The sequence below is a fragment of the Chinchilla lanigera genome, unplaced genomic scaffold, assembly GCF_000276665.1.
Source record: "Chinchilla lanigera isolate Chin_1 unplaced genomic scaffold, ChiLan1.0 scaffold00046, whole genome shotgun sequence".
Lineage (NCBI taxonomy): Eukaryota > Metazoa > Chordata > Mammalia > Rodentia > Chinchillidae > Chinchilla > Chinchilla lanigera.
In genome coordinates, this window is record NW_004955447.1 from 5,061,823 (window position 1) to 5,084,832 (window position 23,010).

General features: G+C 38.9%; 1 protein-coding gene across 1 annotated transcript in view; it reads left to right on the top strand.

Moving 5' to 3' along the window:
- Positions 1-20,337, top strand: part of LOC102011064 (transmembrane protease serine 11D) — an 82,230-nt gene extending 61,893 nt beyond the window's left edge. Inside the window, exons 6-10 of the mRNA XM_013518471.1 lie at positions 6,598-6,636; positions 8,363-8,540; positions 14,306-14,565; positions 15,792-15,934; positions 19,095-20,337. Of these exons, the coding sequence (XP_013373925.1) occupies positions 6,598-6,636; positions 8,363-8,540; positions 14,306-14,565; positions 15,792-15,934; positions 19,095-19,256 (782 nt within the window). The 3' untranslated portion in view covers positions 19,257-20,337. The remainder of the gene's footprint in view (positions 1-6,597; positions 6,637-8,362; positions 8,541-14,305; positions 14,566-15,791; positions 15,935-19,094) is intronic.
- Positions 20,338-23,010: the final 2,673 nt, after the last annotated feature.

A 23,010-nucleotide genomic window follows, 5' to 3' on the forward strand; every position in this document is an offset into this window, starting at 1 on the left:
TCCATTGTGTGTCTAAACCATTGTTGTTTCACATTCTTCCATTGATAGTCTCCTAAACTGATTACATGTTTAGCTGTTGTGAACAGCGCTGCGAGAAACATGACATGCACATGTTTTTAACAGCTGATCGCAATGCCTTTGGATACACACAGGCAGTGAACTCACTAAATCTATGTGGTGGTTCTAGTTCCCATTTTCTGAGCCACCCCACACTGTTTTCCCTATGGCTACATGTATTTACTTCCCCATCAGTGGTTCATGAAGGCTCCCCTCTCTCCACATCCTCACCAACACTCGTAACATTTTATCTTTTTGGTTAGAGCCATCCTAACTGGGATGACATAAAGCATTCTAAGATGTAAAGGTTAATTTAGTATTCATATATTAAACTTTACTTGCTGAAAATTCATTTTCGGGCATCCTACTCAGGAATCCTTCTGTCTCTCACACAGAAGCCTTCTTTCCCCCAATAAATATATTCTACCCTTAACTTCCATTTTTCCTCAAATTCATTCTTTAATTTTAGAGAACACTAACTCATACCAGACATCTAGCATGTTGGGAGTTTCTTTCCTCTATATCATTTGGAGGTCTTCCACCAAGATCACTGGATGAGACATGGGGCGCTCAAAGTCAAAGTCTCTTACTTCTTTAGAATGCCTTCTTAAGCACTGGAAGATGTTTGACTTTTATGTGTTAAGAACTGTTTGATATTTTTGTGAACACACATGTGGCCTGCCAATCCTCTAGAGCCAAAATGGAAAGCAAAGGGAAGTATTAGTTACAGCTAAAATTTTTACAACTAAAATGTACTGTAACAAAGAAAAAAATGGTCAGAATTACCTTGTTTAAACTTTCTTTACACTAAGAAATAATTCTTATTTATGCTCAAAGTATAATTATAACCCATATGAGACTACCTACATGCATGTCTCTTTCTCTCAGTGACTTAAATCAGATTAAGCTAGAACTAAGAAAATTTTCAGGCGACCCTGATAAGTACATTGATGTCTCCAGAGAATTTACTCAGACCTATAAGTTGGGCTACAAAAGATATAATGTTAATCTTAAATCAAACATTGACTTCTAATGAGAGATAAGCAGCATTACAAGCTGCTATTGCATTTGGGGATAAATGTCATATTATTAATTTTAAACACTCAGAAGATAGACAGCCATGGAAACTACCAGTTCCCACTGGGGCCCAAGCAGTCCCTACCCAAGACCCCTGCTGGCCTAGCACCCCGACAAGAGATTGGAGCAGGAGACATTTTCAAGGTTTAAGGACAAACACCAATCCCTCTAGTTATTTTAAATTGTTGGCTATTTATCAGGAGAAAGGTAAAAACCCTCTGCCTTTTTAGATTGTTTGCTAGAGACACTGGTATAACATATGTCCTTAGCTCCTGATTCAATAAAAGGACAGATTATACTTAAAGACACATTTATTACCCAGTCAGCATGAGATATTTTTTTAAAAGCTACAAAAGATAGCTTTTACTCCAGATAGTTCATGTGATACTTTAGTAAAAACTGCCTCCTTAGTATTCTATAATAGGAACTGGGAGAAAGCCAATGAGAAAAAACAAAGAGACCAAGAAAGTGGCTGCCTTTGTTGTGGCCTTAAGAAAAACAGGCCCTAAGTCTGATTCTCAGGGCCCAAGAAGAGCTTGATGACTAGGCTCCACTGCTACTACTGTGGAAAGCCAGGCCACCTTAAGAGGGATTGCAGTAAGAGGGCCCCCCAAGCCATGCCCTGACTGGAAAGGCTGCCACTGGAAGTGAGACTGCACCCTGAGACAGAGGTCCCACAGCTCAGACTCCTCTTTCCAGCTGGTCTAGCAAGACTAAAGTGCCCTGGAGCACTCCGCCTCCTCCCTCTGGACAGACTATCACCTCCACCTGTCATCTCCATGGAGGAACCCTGAGTAATCATCACTAGAGGGGAAAAAACAGTCTGTTGCTGCACACTGGCACAAGTCCCTTTTTCCTTTTCCACCCCTGACCTTCCTTCCAGTCATCGTACCTCAATAAAAGCAGTCACCAAAAAATATCTGGCTTAAGCTGTAACTGGGATAACATTCTCGTCACCTGTTCCTTTTAGTTATGTCTAAAAGCCCTTCTCCCATGCTGGAGAGATTTTATCCTGTCAAATAACTGAGATGTATAAAATAAATAAGATATATATATCCAGGTTGCAAACTAATCAAAATGGTGCTGAGACTGGTTTTTACAAATGCAATACATAGTGTTGCTCATATACAAAAACTTAAGAGTTTTCACTGGTTAAAATAATGTGTTAATCTGTTTCTCATAAGTCATCAAAATTTTAGAGATAATTATAACTAAAGCTAGAGGGATGTATGACAAAATATCAGACTCCATCAGTAAAGGGATTTAAGAGCCAGTGAGTTACAATTGCTCTCCCTTAAAAACAGTTTCTAAACTTACCTGTCAGCTCTAATGCTCATGCTTTTATTATACATGCTCTAATTTCTTGAAAAATTCATTCTTGCTTAGAGAATGCCAAACCCCAAGTTATCTCAGAGATAAAACCAGTAACAAATATGCTAGATTTATTTTTAGATTCCTTTTACCACGATCCACCAGATCTTGTCTAGAGAAAGGGTTGTATGACACACATTAAGGCCTTAGCTAACTATACTGAAGCTGGTCTCCCTGTCTTAAATAAAAAATTAAAATTAATGAGGCAAGCTGACCTCCAAAATCAGATGGCATTAGACCTTCTAATAGCAACACAGGGGGGTACATGTGCAGTTGTAACAACTGAATGTTGTGTGTACATTCCTGATCCTTCTGCTAGTATCTTAACAGATATTCAAGATATTAGATGACAAATCAATGGTATGTCAGACTCTAAAATTCCCTAGACCTTATCCTTATTCATTTTATGAAAGCCACTATGGGCTCCTCTTGGTGAAAACCTTTTTTGACTGTATTCATAATTATCCATTGATTCTATTATTTGGCCCATGTATATTTAGTTGTTTCTGTGGACTTGTCTCCTCCAAACTCAAAACTGTATGTCTACCTAAGACAAGAACACCTGGTGTCTATCAAGGGCCTTTAGACAGACCTCTGTGGAGTATCTTGGACGGCCAATCATAAGTATGACCCTCTTCAGCTGGAGGTAGATAGATTGATCTTCACCCTTGCTCCCTCATGGAAGTTAGGAGTACTATAGACAATCAGATAGGGCTAGGCCCTCAAAGGAGCCAGTGGAGAAGGTGAGACTCCTTGCTACTGTAGGAGGGACAGATACCTCCACCGTGGGCCAGAGTTCAAGACAAAAGAAAAAATAAAAGCACCTCCATACTTCCTAAGGATAAACATCAGGGAGTGATATTCTAAATAGGTATAGACCAACTTGAGAAAGCCAGAAAGAGCCACTAGCCCACCCCCCTACAGGAAAAGCCCCTGCTCTGTATTCATGCCCGCTTGCTATAGGAAAAGTAAATAGATGCTCAAAGTCAAAGAATCATTTAATTAATGATTAATCTGAGAGATTCCTTCTTTTTTTGGATAGCATTTATCAAAACGAAAAGTAACAAATGGTTTGTGCATATTGTATACTGTTTGGCTTCATCCTACTCTGGTAGCTTCCTAGAAGCAGGAACCCCTTTGTCGTGTTCACCCTACTGTCCTGCCATCCAGGGTCTAGTACAGAAAAGATATGCAGTGCATAACTGTCGCATGACTGAAAGAAAAAGATTACAGAATAAAGGACACTCTTCCAACTTGACCATTTAATACTAGTTTAAGCCATAATTTCCTCCAAATGAGTTTAAGATTAAAAGGAGTCCCGAGGCTCCCACATTGGCCCTTCTAGGGCAGTACTCGCTGTTAAAACATTGGAACACTGTCCCATTGTGTTCACAAATCCTCACCGCATTAAGCCCCTGGAGTTGTCCCCTACATCCCATTCTCCACCCCGGCCTCACTTCTCCCCTTGCAACCAGGGAGTTGGCACTGGGAAGACCTCCAAGACACTGCTCCATAGTCTGTGGCCTGGTTGTGTCCTTACTCACTGCTGCCCAAGGGACTGTTACCTCTGCTCCTGTGCATTAGGAGATTCTTCCAAAACCTCTTGCTGAGTGCTTGTATTTTGTTCAGCATTGTGTTAGACAGTATGGTTTCCACCTCCCAGGACCTCTTCATCTAGATGAGGCAAAATATAACCCACCCCAAGACAGCAGTGGAGATCACAGACCTGAAAATCCGGAGAATATATGCTCAAGCACCCAGTGTAAAAGACCACTAAGGAAATCCAGGACAGGAAAAGACCAGTGTTTGGTATCTCTCAGCAAAAGGTAGATGGATGGACTTTGAAGTATGAGTAGGACCTCATATTTTGAGATGAGAGAAAGAAAATTGCCAGATAGGAGGACAGGACATGGAAAGAAAGAAATAATGTGTAATTAACATGATGTTTTGGCAGAACAATGAAGGGAGGTTTGCTGGAATAGTTCATTGGTATCACTTCCATTGCCGCCTTTGGCATTGCTATCAAAGCACTTATTGAAAGAGTGCTGACTGTTTTTTAGGCATAGCTTTAAGTGTCCTGTATGCATCTTTATTTATTGCTTTAGTGTAATCCTTTATTTAATCCTCAAGTGCCTTTATTTAATCTTTTAATGCCTTTATTTAAACCTCATAATCTCCATATCCCATAGACAATTTTACTCTCCCCATTTAGAAAAGATAAATAGTTACCCAAACTAAAACAGCTTGTGGGCATTCAGAATTCAGATTCAAGCCTCTCTGGCACAAAGAGGAGTGCAGACTGCTCACCTCTTCTTGTTTCCTGCTCCCCAAAAGTAACTTGATTCCACTGATGCTTTCAAAGAAAATGTCTCCTAAACATTGTGAAAATTTCTAGCTGGAGATAACTTTGAATAGACTGACTTTAGACCACATGAAAATCTATCTTGAGAAGTCTGAATTTATTTTGTGGAAACAGAAGACTGATTTCTCACTAAAATATTTCAAGCATGGAAAGATAGCTCTGGCTTACATTTTCAGAAAAGATCAATCTGGTAAGATCTAAGTAGAGGAATTGAAAAACTGGTTTTTAAAAATGTCAGTTTGTCATTACAGTAGTGCCAGCGTACAATGACGAAAGCGTGAAGTAGCAACAAAAGGGGTAGTGAGGATGACAGGGTTAGAAGTTACAGAACCTGGAGACCGACATGTGAGAATTATGGGAAAGATAGCAATCAAGATTTCTAGCTCCCTGGGGGTGAGGGGACATTGAGGAACTATAATAAGGTAAGTAGTAAATTGTGTGTGAAATTTGGTTACATCAAGCTTGAGATGACTACCAGGCACACAGAGAAAACTGTCCTGCAAGCAGACCTTGAATTGGAAGCATCAGACCTTCGCTGTCTGATACTGCTATGGCTTCTCTGCAGGCCCATCCAGCTCTTTCCCTGCAGCAATGCTGCACAACCCCGTAGGACGCCACACTGTAGGCCCACTCTACCTGCCACATGCAATGCCTTTTCCCCTCTTGTGTGCCTGAAACTTTCCTTTTAGGTTTTCAAAATATATAGCAAACTTTATTTCCACTGGCTCAAATGTTATTTCTTCCATTGATAATTTCTGTGAATCTCCCTGGTAAAATGAGTTTCTCTCTTTTTTCTCCCTTCCACTCTGCTTTTGGATTTATTTGAATGGTTCCTTGATTAATTCTACATGTAAATAATGTGAAGGCAGAGCCCCTGTATTTTGCACACTCTTGTCTTTGGCATCTCAAATAATCAGTATAGTAATATATATACACACTGATATATATTTATAGGTATATTTTAATAAATGAACAATTAACTTCGCTTACAATATTTATCATACTATATCACAGCATGTAAGTTACTTTTCTCTCCTTGCTGAGACAAAATACCCAATGCCCAAAATTAAGGGAGGAGAGGTTTATTTAGCTCACAGTTTGTAGAGGTTTCTGTCCATAATCAGCTGGCTCCAAGGCAGGGTGGTACATGGCAGAGGGGCAACCCTTCGTGGCGGCAGAAGACAGCAAAAGCAACAAGAGCCTTTAACATCTTTCTTCCCCTTTTGTACTGTGTCTAGACTACTGGGATTAGGGCTGTGCCAGACCAATCAGTGGACTGATTTAGCAATCACACATGCTTAATCCCAGCATCACATACTCTAGGTTCAGCCACCTCCTAGAAAGCCTAAAACTGCATGCGGCTTTGGGGGGACATCAAGACACAAACCATAACACTTAGTGACTTATTTATGCCTCTGTTTTCCCAACTAAACTGAGGGACTTGAGAGTAAAGAAATCTTTTAAGTATTTGATGAGCAATTTAAACACAAACTTTAGTGTACATAACAACACATTGGGGCAAGGCTGTAAACAGATTTCTAAGGCACATGGCCTAGAGTTTCTTTCAGCACATGAGGAGCCTAGGAATCCATGTTTCAGCACACACTCCCAGTGATTCTTACTCTGGTTGTCTGAGTACTGCACTCTAAGATATCATGGAGAAATTATTTTAACTGAATTTTGTTGATTTTATTCTCTCTCTCTCTCTCTCTCTCTCTCTCTCTCTCTAGCATTAACTGACCAGGATACTGAAAATATGTTGACTCAAGGTAAGTTTTGAATTTATTTTGTAAATATTCTTCACCAGAATATAAGGAGGCAAAAGTACAATTGCTTTGTGCTCTTTGCCAGAGCAGTGTCTGTGAAGTTGATGTCTTTAGTCTCAGGTCACTGAGCCGGATCATTGTTGGAACAGGACTGCTGATCCAGCTGACCCATGGAGTAATGTCTGAGCTATTTCAGTTCCTTTTAGAAAAAAGAAATCCTAAAGTAGCAACATAGTACCACACTCTAGGGACTCAAGATTGAACTATGGACATTTTCTTGGTATTTTGGGGAATCTTTTCTGGTTCTTCCCTGGTTCAATGATGGCATTTATGTAGAGTTGTAAGATATATTTCATGACACCATTCATGTAACCTTTCCTGACTTCCAGAATAGCATGCTTTTTTGTGGATTCAGGTTAAGAATAAGGTACAATAAAAAACAAGTTTTTAAAGTCTCACCTGGAAGAAAAGTCACTGTGTTCTAGCACAATCTTATATATCCTCTGGATAGGCTAGCCGAGATCTAATTCCTAGAAATTCACAATTTACTTCTCTGGCCAACAGATTAAAGTTAGAAAGTATTTCAGTGTACCTGTAATTTTGGCCTAGCTCAGAAGCTTAAGTGACTTTACAGAGTTGTGCTGCCCCATGCATGTTTTTCAACTTTATTAATATTTAACTCAGGTTTATTTTGAATAAAAATATGCTTGATTGGGGCTGAGGATCTAGCTCAGCAGCACAAGTGCTTGCCTGGCAAGTGCAAGGTCTTGAGTTCAATTCCCGGCACCAAAAAAAAAAAAATTGTGCTTAAATAATTCACTAAGGAATTTATTTGCAGAAAGCAGCCTAGGAACCAAGACTCCATGTACTTTTAATGGAATCCTGGTCCCCTATTGAGGAATTTACAAGAAAAAAAAAATGCCTTTAAGTGGGTATCCTACTGAAGCTGGGCGCTCCTTGAAAGCCAGTCCAGTGATATGAATTGTTGGTGATCTACATCTATTTTCTGAGTAGTAGACTTGAAAATAAAAATTCATAGAAATTAGTATTAAGAGGAATTGAGTGATTAGCTCTCCCCATTCCTGTTCAACTTCAATTACTGGAGGGTTCATGGGATTCTTAAAATAGAAATAAATCTAGATTATAAATACAAAGCCCCTCAGCCACTCTAGAGAATATCCTACTGCTGCGAGCACAGTTTGGTCAGCTTCAGTCAGGGCTGGAGAGGACTGGAACCTCCACAGTGAACTGCAAGACCACTCCGGAGGCTCCCTGGTTTTCACCCAACATCAGTGGGCCCACGCATCTCATTAAAATGCAGCTTTCGATTTGTTCCCTGGTGTGAGTGTGAAAATCAGCATTTTTCACAAGCTCCCAGGGAGTTCCCATGCTACAGAGCTGCAGACCACATTTTGAGGAACAAGTCTAATAAGAGGAAAGAAATTTGCCAGGAGTCTGTGGCCTGAGATGGGATCTCTAGCACGGGCATATCTTACTCACAAGCCATCCCAAACCATTCCAAAGCTGTACAAAAGTTGAAGCCCACATGTAAATTAAGTTCATAAATCTCTAGAATTCAGTCAATAGGCAATAGTACTCACACAATTTAGCTTATCCTGGGAGAAAAGACATAAAAGAAAATCATAACTGCTGAAGAAGGTCTACCGCGGTAACCAAAATGTTAAGTGAATCATTGTCTCCTATCACATTAATGCCCTCTTCTCCTTAGCATGTGGGGTCCGTCCAGACCTGATGACACTGTCTGCAGAGCGAGTCATCGGAGGCACTCAAGCGGAGGCAGGTGACTGGCCCTGGCAAGTCAGTCTGCAGGTTAATGGTGCTCACCGCTGTGGAGGGGTCCTGATCAGCAACCTGTGGGTCCTGACCGCAGCTCACTGCTTCAGAAGGTGAGGCTACAGCTCCCCACCACCTGCAAATAATCAGGAGAGACAGACACCTGAAGATGCCACCACTGCTCTAGGACTGAAAATGATTGGATTGAGCCCAGAAGTAATTTGATGCAAAAACTTAGTGAATTTTCTTTGTATACATGAAAGTAAAAGTGCGTCTCTCCTTTAGCTTTCTAATTTACTGGCAGTTCACTGTTTGAGGTAATAGCACAACATCAAGAAAAATAACAAACTTGTATATCAGAATGTTTAACTTAAATCCTAGATACGAAAGTTTAGAAATTTTGCTGAACCTCCCTATGCCTCTTTTTTCCCAAATTGGAGACAATTTTGTAATTTATGACTGAGTGTTATTGGTGAGATTGAGTATGCTAATGTAAACATATGTTAAGTTTTGGTTGTGGAAGGTTTGCACGTTTTATCCTGAAAGATGATCAACAGGTCGATGGCCACCTAGAGACTTCCTAATGCCATGAATTTATTCGTTCCAAATTTTTTAATATTTATGATGAGCACAGATTTATGTATTGTAGAAGCTAGTACACTGCCCCTGCCTTCAGGGAGCTTACACTTTAATGTTGGATTTAGAATATACAACAATCATCATTAATAAAGAGTAGCTTTGGTAAAAAGACTTTAGATAATTTACAAGGATTCTTAGTAGAGATGACTAAAAGTTATTATTTATATTGGATTAATAGCTGTCAGTGGAAAGTAAGTTGCATAAATTTAGCCCATTGATATAAACAAAAGGTATACTAATATAGTCTTAGACTTCAGCATGATAAAAATCTGCTAACTTCAGACCTATGTAATTGCTCAGCATTTTGGACCCCAGTCATTGTTGGAAACTAAACTAAAAAAAGAACACTCAGAAAAGTGGTGGTGAGGCCCAGTGTACCTTTTACCATATCTCTTCTCTTCTCAGATCTTTTCAATAACTTCTGCTGTCTAAAAATCTACCCTATTTACCCCATACCGAGAGTCCTCCATAGTGCAATTAATCCAAATTTGCTTCTCAAAGCTTAGTCTTTGAGCTTCATGCTAACAGCGTTTTACTCTTCCTGTGAATTCTGTCCACCTTTCCCCACCTGTGTCACTGCCCAACCTGCTGGTGCTCCTGAAGTGCTAATATCCTCTCCAGATCCCCATTTCTTCCTATTGAATTCAGTGAAAACTTCACAATTTCTTTCTTTCAGTACCACATTAAACAGGTGCTTTATGAGTAGGCTACATCTCCAGCTGCCTTTTTTAGACAAGGTCTCACTAAATTGCTCGGGCTGGTCCTGAACTTGTAATCCTCCTGCCTCAGCCTCCTTAGTAGCTTCAATTACAGGCGTGTGCCACTTTGCTCAGAAATGTTTACAATTTCTAAGAAATGTATTTAGATGTGAGATTACTACATTTTAAATTTTTTTTATTTTAAAGAGAGTAGTAAAAAAAGAACAACAGCAAAATACTAACATCACAGACATAAACAAAACAAAGCAAGAACATTAAAAATGATACAGAGTTTCAAAACAAAATGATGAGAATTAACAGTGCTTGCTATATCCCATATTGTTATCTTCAACTAAGTTGATCATATTACCAGATGTAAGAATGGAAGATTGTTCAAAACATTAAAGAGAACAAAAAAATAATTATTACAAAAGAATTAGAGATGATACAGAGTTTCACTAGACAAGATGGTAGGAATTCACCAATGGTTGTTCTATAATATAGTACTTTTTACAAGAGTGTTCATAAAATTAGGTGGGCATAAAATTTAATAAAATCAGTATAGTTTATGAATAAAAATTTTAGGAAAACTTAAGTTATTCTAAGCTCTTCTTATAGTATTTTATAATTCAGACTGAATAAATCTGAGATTTATTCAAAAGATACTCCCCAAATTACACAATTTTATATAGGTCAGCAGATCTATTGCTATATCCCAGATAACATAATCAACAAAACAAAATGCACAAAAAAATTTATTCATTTTACTCTTGAAAGGCCAAAGAGCAAGAAAAGTGCTCACTGATCTCAAAGCACACCCAAGTGTAGGCACGGAAAACCCCAGCGCCTGGATTTAACAGGCTGTTAGCATAACTAAGGAAGCAAGAAAAATAGGGCTGGATTCTAAGCCCTACTGGGGCCCACCTGTCAAATCTACATTAAACTGTGGTATAGCAAGCCCTTCCCAGTCCCTGTCGTGGTTCAGGAAGTTTGTGTTTGTATCTCATGGAAAAGTTATTGAAATTCTAGTGAGTTAATTCCAATTTACCATTTCAGATGCAATCCATGGTAAGATTAAAGACATTAAGGCATATTTGTACTTGTGGCGAGCCAAGAGGTCCTAAGTCTGGCTATGATGATGGATGAGTGGAACAAAGTCCTCGACCTGGGTCAAACCAGGATTTTATTAATTCATGAAGAAGGGAGTGGTTTGTAGATGAGGGAATGTGAGAATGGCCGGAAGTAGTGAGTGCTGCGAGCTGGGCTAGGCAGGAGGCCTGAAATCACTCTACAATATGAGAGAGAAGGATATGCAGAAAGAGTAATCTGCATGACACAATTGAGGCAGTATCTAACGTTTTGGGGTCAGTACTTCAGCTCTGATGTGTACCCTTTTAAGCCCTGGGAAGTCATAGCCTCTTATCTTGAGGCTTGATCCCAGCCAACAGCTCAGAGCAGGGCTTCCCATCCGGCCTCAGCTCACACATGTTTTATTTAGGAGCTGTGGGGCTGAGAAACACTGCCCCATCCTGTTGCTTCAAAGACTACCATCAGCACCTCTGCGGGACAGATTTCATCGCTTAAAGCCAATTGAAGGGATAAGGAAAAGTCCTAGCCAGCTCTGTACAAATAAATACATGAAAATGGGGCTAGGTTTAGCCTAAATGGAGATCATTGCTCTTCTTTCAAGAAGAGTCATCCAGGTGGTCCTCCACACCACAGCCTAGTGGCACGCGCCTGAGGTAAGAAGTTATCAATTTTGAGGTCAGCCTGAGCACTTTAGCAAGTTGCACAAGGCCCTAGGGTCAATGCCCAATTCACACACACACACACACACACACACACACACACACACACAGAATTTCAAGTGATCCAGGAATGGTGATACCTTCCTCCCATCCCAACACTATGCAAAGCGGAGGCCAGAGGATCAGGAGTCTAAGCTGGGCCTGGGCAACTTGTGACTTAGCACTTTAATGGCTGATACACAGTGTCAACTTGAGACGAGCAGCACCCAACCGGGGGCACAAACTCTGGTCGGCAGCAAAGGGCAGTGAGGCAGGACTGTGAGGTATGCCACAGCCAAGATTTAAATACAAGCAGAACTCTTTCCGAACCCATGCTCATTCACTTGCTGGAAGAAAAGACACAGAGGGAAGAATCAGAGAGAGGGAAGGAGTAGAAGAAGAACCTCTTTAAAATCTCCCCAGTAGAAACACTGAACAAAAGAAGTTGAATATAAGAACAATCATAGATTTGTCTACTTTTTAAAAATCTTTTTTCTTCATAATTTTTAGCTAACATTCACCCTTACATTTGTTACTGTACTTTATAAAAGCACTTCTTAAATATATGATCATTATTTTTGTATTAATTCCACTATCTATACTCCACAGGAATCTTAAATTATTATTGGCTTACATTTTGCTTTTATTAATTGTAGAAGAAATATTAAGTTAACCAGCCTTCCCAGTCATTGATCTTTTCCATCAGTATTCAAGGACTTCTCTCCTGTCATTCCTGGTCCTCCTCATCTCCAAAGCTCCATATAACTATATTTGAAATCAGCCTTTAAATATACATGTACCTTAGGGATGGGGATATAACTTAGTGGTAGAGCACTTTCCTCGCAAGCATGAGGCCCTGAGTTTATTCTATAGAAGGGCAAAAGGAAGAAAAGAATGCATGTACCTGCAAAGCCTAAAGAGGTTTTTTGGTGTGTGTTTTTGTATACTTTTAACTTCTGAAGGCAAAACTGTTTATGGTCTCAGATTGTTTCTGTTTTCATTCAGTCCTTGGAATTTTCATCTGTTCCATTGCTGCACAGAACCTGTAGCAGCAACCATTGCACTTTCTTCATCCAGCTAGGTTGCTCTTCATTCCCACTTCCACAAGGAGCTCACACACAAACGAGATCTTCATAGTTCTATGTCAGTATTTTGTCACTGTGACAAATTACCTGAGAAAAATCAAGTTAGAGGAAAAAGGATTTATTTTGCCTCATAGTTCAGGTGTTTCCTTCCAGCTGCTTGGCTCTGTTGATTTTGCACTGTGGTAATGCACAGCAGTATGGCAGGGAGCAGGGCTGTTCACTTGTTGACAGCTGAGAGAGATATAGAGAGACAGACAGAGAGAAAGACAGAGAGAGAGAGGAGAAAAGGGGAGAGGAGAAAAAGCAACAAGATGTGCCCAAGGGATGCCCCAAGGACCCATTCCCTTCATCCAAATCCTACTTCCTCCCAATATCCCATCATATTATAAACCCACCAATAGATTAATCTGTTGATGAAATCAGAGCCCTCATGACAAAACCATTTCCCCAAATCCCCACCTCAGCACACGGCTGCTTTGGAGGCACGTGAGCCTTTAGGGATGCTGCACATACAAACAGCAGTGCCCTTCCATAAACCCACAGGAGTTTCTCTGCGGTACATACCTGTGAGTATACAGTCCGATGAAGGTACCGAAGTGCTTTCCAAACGCTTACATCTTCACCAGCAATGCAACGAGTTCTAATTTCTCTCCTTATGAACTCATAATATTAGGCTTCTCATTTCATTTCCACTTTCTTATTAATAAACAATAGATGCTCACCATTATAATTTCTATTTCTTGATTACTGGCAAGTTTGAGTATCTTTTCATATATCTAGAAATTGTTATAGCTTCCTTTCCATGAATTGTTTATTAATATTCTTTGCCCATTTTATAATGGTTTTCTGTCCATTTATTGCAGGCTTACACACTTTGTTGGTATATTCTACTAAATTCTAAATATTAAACATTCTGAATACTTTCTCATGGCTTCTAACCCATATGTTAAACTTGTTCATGGTATGTTTAAGTGTCACTTAATGAAATCCATCTGTTTTTTACCTTATGGTATATGTTTTGAAAGTTTAGCTAAAAAGCTCTAATTCTTAGGTCACAATGTTAAATTTTGAATTTTGTATATTTATTGTGTTAGTGCTTTTTCTATCTCTCAGCATATATATGTAGGTATACATATGCATATGTACACACATGTACACAGAGCATATGTACATATTTATGACATAACTCTTAGCACAGAAAAATCATTCCTGCATTCATAAAACAAGGATGCTCCTTATCACAATTATTTAAATGAAGCTACTTTCTCAAAGCAAAAGAGGGAAAACTAGGATTGAAAAGAATGAGTTAAAGTTAAAATAATCACTGTATCAAAATTTATAAGTTTCTTGAATAGGAGAGTGTAAAATAGGGAGAGATCAAAGCGGAGATTTGTGTATGCTAGCCGTCAAAGTGTTAGAACTTCCTTATTTGAATAGAAAATGCCAAGACATTGTTGCTAAAATCTTTCTGTGTTTCTTTAGACAAATGACCATTCATTCTACTAGTAAGTTGTGCATATTTACTAGCTTATAATGCAAAAATACATAGGGAAGAGATGACAGTCAAGTAGCTCCCAGATTGGGGGTGGGTGTTTTGGCAAATACAAAATCCAAATGTTTGAAGTGCTTGCAAGTTCCATCTTCAAGCATATTTTTGTACTCTTTCTAGCTACCCTAATCCTCAGCAATGGACGGCCACCTTTGGTGTTTCCACAAGAACTCCTAGACTGAGAGTGAGAGTGAGGACTCTTTCAATCCACAATAATTACACACCTGCAACTCATGAGAATGACATTGCAGCCGTGCAGCTGGAGAGGGCTGTCACCTTCACCCGAGATATCCACCGAGTATGTCTCCCCGCAGCCACCCAGAGTGTCACCCCTGGTTCCACTGCTTACGTAACAGGATGGGGCTCGCTAACCTATGGTGGTAAGTGTCTCCAGAAAACTAAAACAGCCAAAATTTAGCAATAATGCAGTCTCCTCCTATTTGCTAAAAATATATATATATGTGTGTGTGTACGTGTATGTGTGTGTGTATGTGTATGTGTGTGTGTGTTTAAATTAGGAAGCATCTGGAAAACAGACAGGTTCTACAGACAAAATCATCCTACATCCTGATCAGCCAAAGCACTGGCTAGCCCTCCATTTCATCAGCAGTGTAAGCAAAGCAAAGTAAAGCAAAAACCCCGTGGAGCATTCTCAAGAACAGTAATAGCACAATGTCAAGAAACAAGTTCTTTACTAATCCAGAGATTGTGCAGGACTCAGATGGCTTCATTATGAAGAAAAGGGAGAGAAGGAATAAATATCGTGTAAGGACAGTAGCTAATATTCAACAACCCTAGGATATCAGTTGCCTTTTAAGGTGTTCTGGGGTAAAACTATTATTTCTGCCAGGCCAGCATACATAATAATACATAATAATATAAACATAATAATGACTCACTTGTTTACTGAATAAATAAAACTAAAATTTAAGTGAAGACTGTGTAAACAGAAGAACCAGAGTCTGGCTACAAAACCCCATGAGAAAACAGATGTGTCAGCCAGGGAACAGAAAGAGAGTGTGGACAGCATCACTGGACTTCCACCCTTGCTGTCAATTCTTTCTCCAGTGACTAGCAGAGAGCCTCACTGCCCCCTGAAGAATGTGTCTTTGTGACTTTTGACTAAATTAAGCTGGTGTCATAGGTAAAGTTTGTGTTAGGCATGGAAAACTTAAACAATGGTATTTTCAAGGAACATGAATATAAAATAAATTAGTTCTTTAGCCTTGAAACCAGACCAATTTGTCTTTTACTGCTAGATTAAAGATTGATCAGTATGTTATTTTCTAATCCAGGGTCAATCAGTGGATAATTTAAAAGCTATTAGTCAATTTTAAGACAGCAAATTTGTTTTCTCTAAAATTCTAAGTGGCACCATATCACAAAACTAATGCAAAAAAGGAAAAGATAGAAAAACTGCTCTGTCTAAAGGATCCACTCTTCTCTCTTGCGGGAAATTTTGGCTGGAAAGAAACTCCTACAGACATCTTCAATGCCCCCCTTGATAAATAGAGAATGATGTCTGGAATGCATTTATTCCTTTTCAAATTTATTGTGGTTTTTAATTTATATAATCTGAAGTACATTTTGCTTTTATGCTAAATAGGCAGCACAGTCCCATATCTACGGCAAGGAGAAGTCCAAATAATAAGTACTAATGTGTGTAACTCACCGGAAAGTTATGATGGCGCCATCTTGCCTGGGATGCTATGTGCTGGACTACTTACAGGTGCAGTGGACGCATGCCAGGTAAGCCCAAGACAACCTCCTCCTCATTACCATCCAGAAAGCTCTCGGACACCTGTGACTTACCATACAGTGGTGAACAAAAAGAAAATAGTGAAGACACATAGTCCTGATCCTCTGGAAACTCATGATCAGAGTTTTAGAAATAAAATTTTCTTACAAACTTTTCATGAAAATATTGACTTTTAACTGTGATGGAAGGGTTAAATAAAATACTTTTACACAGTGTGGTAAATATGTAGTGTTATAATAATAGTGTTATATACTTCAAAATTACTGACAGTAAATTTGAAATATTTGTTCTAGGAAAAAAGTGTTAGGTATTTGAAGTCATGAAGATGTTAATGATCTTGATTTAATTATCCCACGTTATGTTCATAAACATAGCACTATTTTCTGCCCTATAAATGTATACAATTATTGTCAACTCACAATGAAAAATAATTAGTTTTTCAAGATCCACAGATAATAATGAAATTTTGAAATAAGTCCTGATGCATACTGAAGATAGAAAATTTATACAAAATCCTATTTGAGTCTCAAGAACTCCCACAACTGTGTAATAGCACAAATAGAAAAGAAATGATTTAAACCTAGGTTATAATTTTTACGCAAAAATATGCAAAAATAAATAATACATATGTATTTCTCATTGTACCATAATTGGAATAAAATTCTAATATTAAATTTTTCAATAAAATTATTTGACCTTAATGTTCTTGTGATAGAAATCCAACTCCATATAGTCACAAGAACAGCTATTTGCTGTCAGAAGTTAAGACAGTCCTTAAAATATCCTGTTTTATTCAGGAATCTCCTACTACTTCCCTGGGGGAAATGTATACAAAAGAGAAGGATGGTTCTTCCCGTCAAATGTTTCTGACTTTCGTGTTTAAGTGTAGTAAGGTAGTACTTACAGTTTATGCCAGAATTGCAATTCATGAGCACCTTCCCCCAAAATGAAACATTTTATCAACTATAAATTGTGTGTAGATGGAGATTTGTCTCCTAATTTCCAAGACACTATTAGTTACCTACTCTGCCCTTTACCCTCTAAGTGGAGATGTCTCTATGGTTGGGAATGCTTGGTGACCTTTCAGTTTCTTGCTACTGCTAGTCCTGAGCATCAACACAGATTCTATGATAGCTTTTCAAAGCATTCACCAATCACGTAATAGCACATCTCCACACTGACAATTTCATATCTACTTAAGAGCACTGATTAAAACTGACTTAAGGACATACCTGAGACTGACAGTGTTACCCAGCCAGACATGGTGTTGCACACCTGTAATCTCAGCATTCTGCAAGGCTGAGGCAGGAGGATCATAAGTTAGAGCCCAGCCTTAGTAATTTAATGAAATCCTATCTCAACTTTTAAAAAACTTATTCAAGGGCTGGAGACGTAGCTCAGTGGAAGGCCATGGGTTCAATCTCCCATACTCCCCAAAAAAGAAGTATAAAAAAGGTGTTAGCTAGACTTTATTCACAGATGATGCCTCTTACTTTCTGTGTATACAAATTCTGATTTTCTCTGAGCCCAGTTCAAGCCATTACTCATTGTAAAAACTTCCCTGTGTTCCACCATAGGCTTCCCTGATTTTGTTTGTTTCTCAAAAACAAAAAAACAACAAATAGCCCTCTTGTTTCTTCAATTCTTTCATTCGTGGGTGCATTCATTCATTCAAAGACTGTGTTAATCACTCCCTCTGCAACATTCACCACAGTGCCTCACCGGGTTACGGCCTGGAACACAGGACACAAGTTCGAGTACCCCGTCTTCAGTTAGAGAATGAAACAGCTAGGTACGAAGAGAGCCGTGTGTCCTCCTTATTCTACATGTGCTTCCCACTCTTGATCAGACATCAGGCAGAACGCTTTGTTGGTTCAGGAAAAGTGGGAACAGAAGCGCAGTGATAGCAAACAATGGGAGGTGGTTACCTTGACTATCATGTACCATCCGGAGGAGGGAGGTGCCAGCCCTCCACAGGGCCTTCGGGCTGAGTTGGCGATGAACACATTGACCCTCCTCCCTGTCTAGATCCGTGATTAAGTAGGTATAGAAAAGTTCCCCACTCAGAGCATCGAATGAATAGCTAACTTTTTTAGACCCACAGTTGGTAATAAGAGCTGGCTTTTATTAGTAGTGCGTTTATGCCAGGTGTACTCAGAGCGCTTTGTGGGCTAACCCCATCAAATTCATAGAAAGCATTATCACCAATAAGGACGTTGAGGCACAGACAGCTGTTAAATAGCTTACTGAAGTTCATATAGCTGGAAGGTGGGGAATTCAAACCGAGGATACCTAGCTCCAGTACCCACAGAACCATCTGAATTTGTCTCCCAAGCTAAACCAACACATGCAGGAATATTTGCTGGTTGATTGTAATTGGCTGGTAAATTAAGAAGTGTTTTACTTGTTGCCCTGTAAATTTCTTCCCACCAAAAGAGTATTTTTTGAAGATAATACTATGCAGCAGGCACTATGCAATGCGCTAAGGTAGATAGGTGAGGATTCTAGAAACTCATTCACTGAACAAATACTTCTTTAGCATCTCCTAGGGGCTAGAAGCCTGGGTTGTAGCAGTGTCCAGAACAGGTAAGTTCTGTTGCCTAGTGGGCTTTGTAGAAGAGATGGGAAAATAGACACTGAAAAAATATCCAAACACTGTGAGGATTGCAGAGATGTGCAGCTGCTAGGACAAGAGAAGCTGCCAAGTGGGATTAAACTGAAAGAGGTACAAATCAGCACGTAGGAATCAGTGCAGAAGCAGTGCTAGAGCTATACACAGAAAATGGGTGTGCACTGAGAAACTAATGGAGCCCAAAGTCAGGGTGTGGGAGAGTGAGGATGAAAGGAGCCTGTGAGAGCACCTTTCTTGGACCAGGGAAAGCTGAGGGGGGCAGGAGGCTGTGGGGAGGGAACTGAGGAAGTCTAGACAACTCGCTTCTCATGTTCTCAGACTCACTGAAGGGACAACTTGTATACCTGAGGGATTTCAGTAAAGCCCTTGGTTTTTTGCATGACTTGGTATACTATTTCAAAAGGAAATAGGCTGACTTTAGGGCTAGAATGGATATGACTTCTTCCATCATCATAGAAATAAACAAGATTTGGGGTGTGTCTTTGCATGTAAGTAATCAATCATTTTGTTTCCTTCAGGGAGATTCTGGTGGCCCGCTAGTCCAGGAAGACTCACGGCGGCTCTGGTTCCTGGTGGGGATAGTGAGCTGGGGCTATCAGTGTGGCGTGCCGAATAGGCCAGGAGTGTACACTCGAGTGACAACCTACCGTGACTGGATTAGACAAGTAACGGGGGTCTAGTGCAATAAATGCGTTTCTGTCACAAAGTGGTTAAGTGCAATAAAGGCATCTCTGTTGCAAAGTCTGTACACAGGTTTACCCGTCTAAAATTCCAAAATTTTTCTTTTCAGCAGAAAAATAAAACTGTAATTGTTATATTTTTACATAGTTACAAAATACAGTAGAATAAAGCATTATTTAATCTTTTATTACTATAGATTTTATATTTTCTCAGGAGAAGCACATGAATATTGTGTAGTACTATGGCCATATGACAGGGGTAAACTAGTTGTAGAGTTTACAGCTTTATGATAACTGTATGTGCTATTAGTAAGAAAGATAGATACCATGAGAATGTCTACTATAGCTGTCTAGGCGAGTCTCAAGGGTAGGAAGAAGGTGTCTGAGGGTTGCTTATTGAAGCTGATAAGTGAGGTAAGAGTAGAAACTTGAGGAAAAAAAGAGAGGCAAAATAACATTTAAAACGTATAGGATGATGCAAGAAAAATGATACTTATTTAGAATTTCTGTTATTCAGTATTTTATAGGCTATGTCACAAAGTTTAAAAAGTGAAATCATTGTACTGTCTTAATTATCCTGTAAAAACATGCCCTCATAGGAACTCTCGGATGAATTTCAGATATTTGGAAATTAAAATAGTTTAGCCCTCACCAAAGGAATTATAGTTTTGATGATGAGTTTACTTTAGACTATCTTTTACCTACATAGAAGAGAAACTGTATCTCATCCAGAGAAAAGCTCAGGGCGTACACCTGCACACCGTCTCAGGTACCCTTCTACCTACACTGTACAGTATTAACAACTGAGCAAAAGTGAGTTAGAGATTGGATCACCTGGAAGAATTCCCCTGAAGCGACTTCCCACCACTGGCAGTTATTTTTGAGAGTAGAAGGACCCTTAATAGCTAAATCTAAGTAGTGAATTGAAAATTAAATAGGAAAAAAGGGAGAAGAATTGGTTTGCAAAAAGAAGGTGTAAAGAGCTTAATATCAATAAAATCTTCTTGGGAAGAGAAGAATCTCTCTCTCTCTCTCTCTCTCTCTCTCTCTCTCTCTCTCTCTCTCTCTCTCTCTCACACACACACACACACACACACACACACACACACATATACACCACCACCACCACCACCACCAAAGAGTATATGTTAGATGAATTCCATTAAGTTAAAATTTAAGGGCCCAGCAATCTATGTAATCTGAATCATAAATCTTGGTGAAGTTGTATGGCTCCTAGTGTAGCTAAAGCTTAGTTATGCATGTGATCCTCTATGTGTCAGGATTTCCTCCTAAAAGCTACCCTATAACAGGTTATGGGAAGAACTCCAGGCATTGTAACGACAGCCTTTTGCATTTCCTGCTGTAAAATTGTGATGAGATTTACATTAAGGCAACCTACTTTGAAAGAAAAGAAATTAAAAATATAACCAACTTTGTGAAAAAAATCATTGGTGTGCTTTATTTCCAATAAATTCTTTTACAATCTTTTCTTGCCTGATTATTTGTGGAAGTTATGTTGCTGACGGACAATCCAAAACAATTTATTTAATTGGTTCTGCAGTGAGAGAACCGACAGGCAGACTCTGAAGGCTTGGTCCTTTCTGCCGCCTTATAATCAAGCTCTGACTGACGCCAGCGTCAAGCTTGACACTCCCCACTCCACTGGTGTCCCAGGAGGACACCACATTGGCCACGCGGAGCAAGCCTCCAGGGCGGGTCTGTGCCTGTGAGTGTGTGACAGGCCCTCCCATAATCACAGACGTAGCTATGTTTATGCTTGTGTAGTAGAAACTATTTAAAAGACAATATTTATTTAACAGAAGATAGAGCAATTATTTATTGAAAATAATAAAAACTTACTGAGCAAAATGTGTATATTTTTATGAAGATATTGAAAACCAGAGGAACACTTAGGAGCTTCTTTTTTGGTATACTGATGGGGCTCCACTTTTCTGCTACCCAAGTGATTTCATGAAAGTAACTTTGGATTTACAGAAACATGGGGGTTTACAAGTAGTTTCAGCTGTCAAAAAAAATCATCTTGAAAATTTACACCACCCCAATTTAGTTGAAGAAAGTTATTGATGCCAAGAAAAATCCTGTTAGGCACATAAAAAGCCAAATTAAAAAAAAAAAAAAAACAGAGTGAATATGTGCTATTCAAACTAGGTTTAAAATAGCATCCAAAATAATGCAGGAGATTTATCTCAGAAAGCTTAGAGCAAACAACTGAAGTGTTCATTATACTAACTGGAAGTCTTGTTTATTGCATGCCAGTCATTCACGCTGGAAATCTATTGAGCCTTACTGTGCTTTAAGCTGTCCATTAGACACTAATGAAACCAAGATAGGACAAGACTGCCCATGGGACGCTCAGAATAGGTAGCAATCACAAGCATATTATGCAGTATAACAAGTAAAATGATAATGAGTGATAATTTATTACAGGATAAATAAAAAGATGGAGGAAGATCCTAAAACACTGATCAAAAATACTCTTATATTAAAATCAAAAGTGAGTCTTTCTGAGCATTAATTTGCTAAGACTGTGGTAATTACCCTGTAATTAGGGGAAAGGCATCTATGAACCCCTCAAATTACTAATCTAAATCATTTAAGGTCCTCTTTCATTATTCACTTCCTTGTTTTCTAATTTACTAGGTATGAAATGATTCAAAGACCCAAAATAGATTATTCTTTTTATATTTTTATGTGTCTATATAATCAGAAGCCAAACCTCAAAACCCAGTCCTTTCCATTTCTAAACAATCAGCTTGACATATCCCCTTTTGGGAAAATGAGTCATAGTCCTGCACTTCAGTTTTATAAGAAGCAGTTGACTTTGAAAGGAAGAAGTCCATTATCATGGAAGATTTTTAATAAAAGCAGAATGATCGCCTGCAATAACATTGTGGAAGATTTCTACAGTGGGTTGGATTTAAAATCAGATTTTTTCCAAAGTTCCTTCTCAGTTTATATTCTACTACTAATAATAAGCCAATCATTACAGCTTTTGGTTTTGTGATACTGGAGATTGAACCCAGGGCCTTGTGGGTGCTAGGTGCACATTCTACTGCAGAGCTATACCTCCAGCCAAACAAATACTTTTGCACACAAGATCTCTCCAAGAAAAAAGAATTTCAGAGTATGAGGGTATGTGTTTGTTTATTTGTTTGATCTGGTACACAACCATGAAAAAAAGCATCTTTGAAAAAATTAAACTAATCAGAATTTGAAGTAAGTAACAATCCATTTCAATGAAAAAGGCAACAGAATAAAATTGAAGAAGTAATTCAAATGGCAAGCAATATTATCCATGGCTGCCTGTATATTTAACCTACCTCCAATCATGTAACTTAGACAAAAATTACTGGTGTAATAAAAACTGGTTGATATGTTAAGAGATGACTTTCTTTTCTAAGGTCAGAGCAATGCAGGAGAAACTGCAGATCAGGTTGAAAAACTAGGAACATCGTCAATATAAATAAGTTTCTATTTTATTACAAAGGTGAGGACAAGAGTTGGTAGGGAAATCATGTGATCAGTTTTCCATTTTCTAAAGATTAATTTGGCTAGTCTAAAGGGGAAGACCTGCAAGAGGAAAACAAAGAGTATCAGAGCTCTAGGGACACTAATCCATAGTCCTGCAGCCATCCAGGGAAAGAACAGGATCACCTTGGATTAAGGAGCTACCAGTGAAGAAGGCTAAAAAGATGAATTCAGAAAATATTTATATAAAGAAATAAATATAATT